A 10108-nucleotide genomic window follows, 5' to 3' on the forward strand; every position below is an offset into this window, starting at 1 on the left:
TACAGTAACCAAATGATAATTTCCCCCTTTAGCAAACAGGAAGAGCTAGAGAGAGCCAGCATGTCTAATGCCAGACTAATGTCTTCACCCATTTGTTTGGTGGAGAATGTGAACGGATCTCTCCGCGTCTGTAAGGATGCCATTGAGCTCCTGAGTAGAATCAAGGAGCCGGTGGTGGTGGTGTCTGTGGTGGGACTCTACCGTACGGGGAAGTCTTACCTTATGAACCGCCTGGCAGGACAACAGTCAGGTGATAGAACTGTCTAGACACGCAAACTTAATGTGTGAATATTAGCTACATTGTGCTAATAATAATAACAATAAAACTCTAATTGTCTCAGGCTTTGCTCTTGGCAACACTATTGAGTCGAAAACCAAAGGCATCTGGATGTGGTGTGTCCCTCACCCCGATAAAGAAGGACACACTCTGGTGCTGCTGGACACAGAGGGACTTGGTGATGTGGACAAGGTGAGGACAAGGATTGAGCTGTAGATTTGTTAATATTGTTATATGGTCGATGCTTTGATTTTGAAGACACTGTGTTTCAGGGAGACTCTAAGAATGACGGCTGGATTTTTTCTCTGGCCGTTCTGCTCAGCAGCACTCTGGTGTACAACAGCCGCGGCACCATCGATAACAATGCAGTGGAAAATCTACAGTATCCTTTAATCGGCCACGTAACCCACATCCTCTTTCAAATATACAAACATACACTTTGCAAGATGCTGTTATTTCTCAATGTGCTGCAGCTACGTTAGTGAGCTCGCTGAGCAGATCAAGATCAGATCGACAGAAGCAGCAGACGAGGAGGAAGAGGATTCCAAATTTGTGCTCTTTTTTCCATCATTCATCTGGGTGGTTAGAGATTTCACCTTGGAACTAGTAATTGATGGAAAGAAAGTGACTCAGGATGAGTACCTTGAGTTTGCCCTCCAGCTGAAAAAAGGTATTTTAGACAGAAATTCTATAAACATCAAGCACCAGTATGTGAATTTAAATAATTAGACACTAAATATTAACAACAATAAAAAAATGTTGACACAATCTTCTTTGGTAAAATGTGTTATTTTTTCCTAAAAAATTAATTTAGGTGTAAATAAGAAAATCAGCGACTACAACCTGCCCCGTCAATGCATCCGAAACTATTTCCCATCCCGGAACTGTTTCGTGTTCCCATCTCCTGCCTCGCCTGAAAACATGAGACGCTTAGAAAGCTTGCAAGAACGGGACCTTGTAGCAGATTTTCTGGAGGTCACGGGTCGTTTTTGTGACCACATCTTTCACAGGAGTGCTGTGAAAACACTGAAAGGAGGACACAGAGTTACTGGTATATGTGAGTGTTTTACCAATTTAAGTTATTGGAAATTTTCAGTGTTCAGAGTGTGAACTTTGACCCATTAGCCTTTATATTTTTGAAAAGGTTAAATTTGTTTGTCTGTTGTCAGTGCTCGGGCACCTGGTTGAGATTTATGTGGACACAATCAGCAGTGGGAAGGTGCCCTGTCTGGACAATGCAGTGGTTACTCTCGCAAATCTAGAGAACCAGGCAGCTGTTCAAGAAGCGTTGATAGTGTATCAGAGTGGGATGGAAGCGGTAAGACACACAAGTTCATATATTTAGTTAGTCCTTGACTTGTCTAAAGCATGCATCTAATGATGTTAAATAAAATGATACATAAATATACATATACAGGTCACCTACAGCAGGCAATAGTTTTAGCATCATATTAATTTAACATGTTAATATTCAGTAAATAAATAAAGCTCTGCCTTTGTCAAATTCACAGAGTTATTCTTTTTTTTTTTAACTGAACAGTTTTAAATGAAGTACTCTAATTTAATTGTTACAGCCATTCATTCTTTGCAGGTGAAGAACAAGTTCCCAGTAAATGTGGATGATATTTCCACTGAGCACCAGAAGTTCAGCAGGCTGGCCACCTCTGAGTTTATGAAACGCTCTTTTAAAGATGAAAAACAAGAATACCTAATAAAACTAGTGGTGAGTTTTTAAATGCACAATTGGATGCACACACTCATTATAATGCAGCTATATTCCTAAATTAATATAGCTATAATATAGTTAATTTAATCATTATGCTTTATTTTAAATTATATTTAGCTGAAGTATTTAAATATTGTCCTTGTGAAAAAAACAATCTTTTTATTTTAGGGAAGTTGGAGGGGGGCATAGATGGACACTGGATGTATGTACTGTATGTGTGTGTATGTATGTTTAGGAAAACATAGATGTACACTATATAGGCCTGCTGAAAGAGAATGAGATGGCGTCAGAGAGAAAGTGTCAAGATCTGCTGAAGAATCTGTTCTCTGAGATGAATAAACGGCTGCAGAATGGAGAGTACAGTCAGTCTGGAGGACATGAACTCTACTGCAGAGACAGAGACGCCATTGTTGAGAAGTACCGCAGAGAACCCAACAAAGGTGTATCGGTGAGGACACGTTCTGTGTGTTTTTACGTAATGGTTCTTTGAGGACACATAGAGTTATGAGTATGTCTATAGATGTGCTCTAATATACTGTATATGTTTATGTGCACTGCAGGCTGAGGCCGTGCTGAACGAGTTTCTGAATGAGCGAGGAGCTGAAGCAAACAGCATCCTCTACACGGACACAAAACTCACTGAAAACGACAGAAAGATTCAAGGTAAATCTTTACCAACCGTGTAAATATATGTAATTCATTAACCAGCAAACCTGCAGAATTTGTAATTGAAAAAAATGCATATGAGATGGAAACCAAACCCAAATTCTTAAAGCATCTTGGAGTTCAGATTCGGGAGGTTTAGTATTAGCATTAGGGGCAGTTGTAGCCTAATGGTTAGAGAGTCACACTGGTAACCCGAAGGTTGCGGGTTTGATTCTCAATACCAGCAGGAAATGACTGATGTTCCCTTGAGCAAGGCAACTAACACCCAATCGCTCCCCGGGTGCCACAGCAAAAATGGCTGCCCACTGCTCTGGGTGTGTGTGTGAGTCCACGGTTTGCAGTGTGTGTTCACTACTCACTACTCCTAATGTGTGTGCAGTAACTTGGATGGGTTAAAAGCATTGGACAAATTCCGAGTATGGTTTACCATACTTGGCCGTCACGTCACTTCCACCTTCACTTAGAATCATGTTTCACATCATTTCTCACCTTTTTTTATCTTGATTGACAGAAGAAAAGGAGAAGAATGCTCTGCTGGAAAGGAGGTGTAAAGAGGAAGAGGAGAAACGCATTCAGGTTGAACGAATGACGCAGGCAGAAAAAGAGCAACAGGAGGAGCGAATGAGGCAGATGGAGGAGAAGTTCAACCAGGAGAGGGATCAGCTGCAGAAGGAGATGGACAGAGCTATTGAGAGCAAACTGAAGGAGCAGGCGGAGATGCTAAACAAAGGCTTTAGGGAGAAAGCTGATTTTCTGGATGAAGAGATAAAGAATCTTAAGAAAGAAAAGGAAGAGAAAAGTTCTGGGGGTTTTATGAAGGAATATCTGATGCCTATTGTTGGAGCTGTATCAGAAATCCTTCCTGCCATGCTCCAATACAAGGTGATGATGAAAGGACTCAAAACTAAAACTAAATAAATACCGCTTTAATGCAAATCACTGTTGAATTACAAATTGATTCATTTAAAGTTATAGCTTATAAACCTCAATCATGAGTAGGTTTAATTTAGTAAGATTATATTTAGTTTGAGTAGAGTGCTAATTCACATTCTTACAGTGTACTGTGCACAAACATTACGTACTGTGTTGCTGGTTATGGGAAAATCCATAGTTTTAAGCATGTAGTAAGACATACAAGTTTGCCTGTATTTAGTAGACCTTCATTTCACATACTGTTTGTGTTTGTATGTAACCATTGCATTTTTCAAACAATGTTACAGTCATTATATTCATCAGATTAAAATTCATCATTGTTTAATTTGTACGTTCATAAACCTTGAAGCTGTTGTCGTCACAAACTCCTTTTCCCATTTTTTGGAGTCAATTTGACTCCCGAGCTTAGCTTTAGAAGCTGATGTAAACAACTTCTTAACTATTTACTATTATTTATTATTATTTATTACTATTAACTATTATTTATTATGAACAAGCGTGAGGATTTAGAATACAAGAAATGGTCGCATGCAAAGTTTGAATTGCGCAGTCATGACAAATTTGTTGGCCAAACCTCTTGATTTTTATAGCTGATGTGTAAAATAAAGTCTGTGATGAACTTTACTTGGAGAGACTGTTCCACAAAAACACAGTCCTACCTAAAAATTTATTTTGAAGCCTTATTTAAAACGCAACATTCTAAAGTTACTATATAACAAATTCAGCTTCTAAATGGTTGTCCTTATGTTGTTGGCACAAATTAGACAGAACTTTGTATGCCTTGTATTAAAACAAAGCATACTACTGTAGGTACAGTAGGCCTTTCTCTATTTTGGTTGTATCCTTTTTAAACATACATTGATATTTTAAATCCTAGTTAAAGTACTCCACATACGCTGTAGTTCAGTCTGTTTTGTTTTGTAGTAGTCAAAATATTTTGAGACTGCCTAAAAATAACAAATAGGGTTTTGTTTTATTTAAATAATTTCTAATACATTTTAATTGAGTTTAATTCATGGTTGTAAATTCTTACACTGAACCTAACTGCAACCAAAAGTCATCCTTTTAAAAGTGTTTGGACTTCAGTTATGGAAGTTGTGTGTTACACTCTGTTACACTCAAATCGCTTAGTAGCTCTTACTTACTTTTAAGCTCTTTTGGGTGGAATACAGTTATGTGCTACTATATAAATTACTTAACTAATTTGTCATAATGTGTTATTTTGTGCAAGACACAATTAGTCTGAATCAAATTAAATATTTTATATTTCACAGACCACTTTCAGCCTATAGGCGAAAATTGTTTTATCTGATTAGTCCGCAAAGAAATGACAGACACCGGCGGGGCAGGTTAAACTGCTCAGTCTGAGGTGAGTTACCTAAAATAAGAAATAACATTTAAAAAAAAAACGTAATAATTGAACTGTTTGGATTTATACAGGTAAATGTTTAAGAGTCTATGATTGGATCATAATTTCAGTGATCATTATGCGTCTAGCATGTTATATGTTTGGCAACAGTTCTTCTAACCATAATTGATGGAAATAACATCACAACATTTATTTCCATCAAGAGGTGGATTTATTTTTGGTCAAGATCTTGTATTGTCAATGCAAGAGTCGAGCCTCTGTAAAATCTACTCCAGCAAATCCCAAAGACTTTCAATGAATTTAAAGTCTAGACTGTTCTTGTCAAAAAGCAACTGTGACAGCTGCCGTTGACGAGCGGCAGTAATGTTTGTACTAGACTTTAAAAAAAAAAGTTATATTCAACTGCCTAAAAACGAATCACACATTCTAGGAGTAGTGAATACACACACTGCAAACCGTGGACACACACACCCAGAGCAGTGGGCAGACATTTTTGCTGTGGCACCCGTGGAGCGATTGGGGGTTAGATGGCTTGCTCAAAGGAACCTCAGTCATTTCCTGCTGGTATTGAGAATCAAACCTGCAACCTTCGGGTTACCAGTGACTCTCTAACCATTAGGCTACAACTGCCCCTGTGTTTTTCTACATGGTTGTTTAACCCTTGTGCTGCATTAGGGACATTTTTGGTCTTTTGCAGTTTCATTTCTTTGACCATTTTGGCTGTTTTAATGCAAATTGTATGTAATTTGGCAAAATTGTGACTTTTTAGATAAATGTAAAAAAAATTATCCCATTTTGCAAAATATGTATAACACACTCTGTGTAGAACAAATAGTAACACTCAGCACCATAATGGACAAAAATGCCCCATTGAAACCCATTAAAACGTCGTTTAAAGCCGGGGCCATTATTAATACACGAATCATGATTTATGTTGAAACATCCTTTCATTTTGAAGCAAAAGCATTATATTTGCATTATATAGTGTATTCCACCAGATGACGTCACTACATAGGTATTCCCTATGGGTGGAAATGCATGTTATTTTCCTGGTTTCCACTAGGGCCACTATTGACTGTGTTATGAAGCATTTTAATGGCTCAGTGATCTAAAATTGTTTCTGAGTATGTGTGGATGTCTGAGAGCAATGTGTGTCTGCGTTGAAAAAAGTGTGTGTGTATGTAGGGCCTAAATATAATACATGGTGTTTAGGCGAGTGACAAATCACAATATCCTGAAGGTCATATTTTACCCTTTCTGTCTACTCTCTCTCTCTCTGTGTGTGTGTGTGTGTGTGTGTGTCAGCGGTGTATGATGTGTGTGTAGGCGTGTGTGTGTGTGTGTGTGTGTGTGTGTGTGTGTGTGTGTGTGTGTGTGTGTGTCAGTGTTAATTTCGTTGACGAAAATAACGACGAAAATTATTCGTCAACGACATTTTTTCACAGACGAAAACGAGACGATAACTAAATAAAACCTAGTTTTGAATGACAAAGATTATGACGAAAATCTATTGACATTTTCGTCAACGAATAAAAACTAGACGAAAATGTTAGATAGTGACGATTTGGGAAGCGATCCGTCAGAACTGATATCCTGCGTGTGTGGTAGATGCGCACATTTGTAGGCTACTGTAACGTGATCTACCTCGCGGTCATAAAACGTTAAAAACTGTGCGCACACACCTAACCCGAAGCGTGCAGTCATGCACAATACACCTACAGCGCGCGAGTAGGCTACTGAATTGAGCTCTCTTTCGTGTCTGAATGGACAAATACACACAACAGTATCTCTAAATGTCCGTTTTGGAGAGTATTCATTGGAGAGTAAACTATGCTGTTATGTCTTAAACTGCGACTGTATCGGATGTGCATCAGTGCAAATGTATCCGCATGTCATTGGACATGATCCGACGTCTTAAAGTGACAGTGGCAATAAACCTAACGCGGTCCGTGTCCTTAATTTTGATCAAGCAACAAAAGAAAAAGAGAAAAGCATTCACTGTTTGTTAATAGCTTTAATAAGGATTCATTATATTTAATTCATACAAATAAATATGTCTGCTTGAAAGAATAAAGAATGATGTGCAAGTAGTTATAAGGAATGCAATGCATATATCATTAATTGTAAAGAAGACTGTGTTGTACTTTAGGAAAAGTGGTTTTATTTAATTTTAAGATATTTTTTAAGTAACAGCAGTTAAATCTGTATCTGTATTGCATGTTCAAACTTAAAAATCATTCATATTAATAGGTTAATAGATGTTTTCTCCGGGAGTATATGGGTTTGGAAATTTTAGAGAAATTCTAAATTAACGCATTACAATTGAACTAAACCCATTATATTTTAGTCGACTAAATCTACTGTATATTTAGTCGACTAAAATGTTATTGTATTTCGTCGACTAAAACTAGACTAAAACTAAAACAATTCAGATGACTAAAATATGACTAAAACTAAATGGCATTTTAGTCAAAAGACTAAGACTAAAACTAAATCAAAATTAGCTGACAAAATTAACACTGGTGTGTGTGTGTGTGTGTGTGTGCATTTAGCAAGAGAAAGCGCTTCTCACTGCATTGTTTTCTTTCGGTTTGATTCATGCGTATTACGCACAGACATGAACCTTTGACACAGCTTCGTTTTTTTTTAGCAGTCTATGTTTCAAAGTTAATTGATAATTTCTCACATACGTAGAGGCACAAACACAGCCATGCAGTCAGTCCTTAGACAATAACAACACCTTTCATCTTGCGGCAACACAAAGATGTAGCTGCGAGGGATCCAAAACAAAGTCTGCCTTTGTTTTGGATTAGACTAGTTGAGAAATCATACAAGTGCGGTTGATGCAAAAGTTATAAAGCTGTGCACATCTTTGGTGTGGCAATTTCAAACTGAGCAGAAAATTCAGAGGAAAGTGGGTCTGCAGACACCCATGACAAGAGGAGGAGGGGGTGCAGTTTCTGCCCTAACAAAAAAAGAAAAATCTCCACCACCTCCTCAAAATGTGGCATTTACATCTGTAAGGAGCATGCATTGCAATTCTGCAGCTCCTGCAAATGAGCTGAAGAATGATTTTGTTTTGAAGTTTTGATATGTTTTAATAATAATAATAATAATAATAATAATTCATTACATTTTATATAGAGCTTTTCTCTGCACTCAAAGCGCTTTACATAGAAGGGGGAAATCTCCTCAACCACCACCAATGTGCAGCTCCACCTGGATGATGCGACGGCAGCCATACTGCAAATTTGGCCAGGATGCCGGGGTTACACCCCTACTCCGAAAGACATCCTGGGATTTTTTGTGACCACAGAGAGTCAGGACCTCGGTTTAACGTCTCATCCGAAGGACAGTGCTCTTTGACAGTATAGTGTCCCACTATGTTAGGACCCACACAGAGCACAAGGAGAGTACCCCCTGCTGGCCTCACTAATTTTATATTTATAGAATTAAATTGTTTATAGAAAAAATAAAAATTCATGTTCATGGTGATTAGGGTTGGGTATCGGTTGGGTTTTATCCGATACCAGTACCTACTCGGTATTTTTTAAACGGTTCCGGTGCTTAAACGGTTCTTGAAACGGTACTTAAGAAAACGAAACTGCACACACTTTATCAAAAAATAATACCCTTTTATTTACAGGGCCAAACTGGACACAATATTAACTTAAATCTTTAAACAATATAAATACAAGTAACGTTAACATATGGTAATAATAAAACCAATATAAAATACAAATTTTTACATTACATTTTACACATTTACATAATATCAAATAAAACAATATTGTATCAAACAATGTAATAATACTGGAGATTAATAGAGATTACTAGCAGAGCTGCCAACTCTCACGCAATTGACCCTTTTCACACGCTCTCACGCCACACATCCATTTTCTCACGCAGAGAAAAATCGCGGACAAAGAGGACACCGACAGACAAGACAGAGAAGGTTACTTTTGATATGGAACAAATCCACAGCTGTCAGATTGTGTCAATATTTTTACGAGATTCACACAATAAATAACGGTTTGGCTCTTTGAAATGTGACAGATCGCTGTAGCGCGTCAGTTCAAACGGCACGTGATACAGCAGCCTACAAATCCACTGCTTCTTAGCTACGCAGCGTTGAGTGAACCTATGAAAGAGAACATCTCTGGTTACTGGTGTAACATTTCTCTCAATAGGGAACGAGACGCTGCCAAGCTCCTCGCGCTGCCGACCAGCTTCCTTTTTCGGCAGAGAAATCTGAGGAGCAGATGGCGCGCGCGCGCCAACATATGACGACGTAAGTGCGTCGATGCGGCGCCCGCGCCATTAGCCAATGGATTGGCTTGATTCTATATGGGATTCAGACTATCGGCACACCCAGAGGGCGTTCTGACGCGTAATTTTACACGTGAAATGCAGCCAAACCTTGCAAGCAAGAGCGCGCTTGCGAGACAGAAGAGACTGTGCGTGTGTGTGTGTGTGTGCGTGTGTGCCTAATTAAAAGTCAGGCACCGAAATCAGGCACCGAAATTGTCGTTCTTATTCGGTCTGGTTACTACCGTTTACGTCGGAACCGGTTCCCTATTGGCACCGAGTTTCGGTACCCAACCCTAATGGTGATCTTGTAGTTTTGCTTTCTTTCTATAGCAAATTTTGATGTGTAGTGAGACAGGCACAGGTTATAATCACCTAGTAGAAATCAGGAAAATGTTTGCAGTACTACAGATGTTTGCAGTATGTCAATTATATGACAAATGGTCCCAACTGGTGGAAAACAGTAAAAAGTAAATATTTTACCCCAAGGCTTGGTAATGACAGGGTATTTGAATAGAAATTATGATTTTATGATATTATGACAGTGGGTTCAAAAATGGATATTTGAATGGGTTCAAATAGGACCAAATTTGTCCTTAACGCGCTATGTGTGATTTTTTTCAAAAATCTTACATATCACAAAAAAATAAAAATGCACCAAAAATAATGTTGCTGCTAATCTTTGACATATTCAAGACTGTGATAATCCAAAGCCAAGGTTTTCACTTTGCATTTAGTATATGGAAAATAATTACATTTTTGTGTTTTTTCCTCTTATACAAATTGATGGTATCACCACCAAAACTGGTATTTAAAGGGTTAAAATCCT

The 10108-nt window shown here is 38.1% G+C and overlaps 1 protein-coding gene across 1 annotated transcript; it reads left to right on the top strand.

Moving 5' to 3' along the window:
- Window positions 1-3950, top strand: LOC130070256 (guanylate-binding protein 1-like). Its single transcript, XM_056234577.1, has 10 exons — window positions 1-250; window positions 342-469; window positions 550-659; window positions 751-947; window positions 1092-1334; window positions 1447-1595; window positions 1869-2000; window positions 2239-2451; window positions 2564-2666; window positions 3181-3950. Exons 1-10 carry the CDS (start codon window positions 13-15, stop codon window positions 3585-3587), a joined length of 1920 nt encoding a protein of 639 aa, XP_056090552.1. The 5' UTR covers window positions 1-12; the 3' UTR covers window positions 3588-3950.
- The last annotated feature ends 6158 nt before the right edge of the window (window positions 3951-10108 follow it).

Source organism: Rhinichthys klamathensis, unplaced genomic scaffold (genome assembly GCF_029890125.1).
Source record: "Rhinichthys klamathensis goyatoka isolate OS25496 unplaced genomic scaffold, OSU_Roscu_1.1 h1tg000398l_1, whole genome shotgun sequence".
NCBI classification, from domain to species: domain Eukaryota; kingdom Metazoa; phylum Chordata; class Actinopteri; order Cypriniformes; family Leuciscidae; genus Rhinichthys; species Rhinichthys klamathensis.

Coding starts and splice junctions, on each gene's coding strand:
- LOC130070256 (XM_056234577.1), top strand. CDS start 13: ATGATAATTTCCCCCTTTAGCAAACAGGAAGAGCTAGAGAGAGCCAGC. Junction 948..1,091: donor TGCCCTCCAGCTGAAAAAAG/GTATTTTAGACA, acceptor AAATTAATTTAG/GTGTAAATAAGAAAATCAGC. Junction 2,667..3,180: donor AAACGACAGAAAGATTCAAG/GTAAATCTTTAC, acceptor CTTGATTGACAG/AAGAAAAGGAGAAGAATGCT.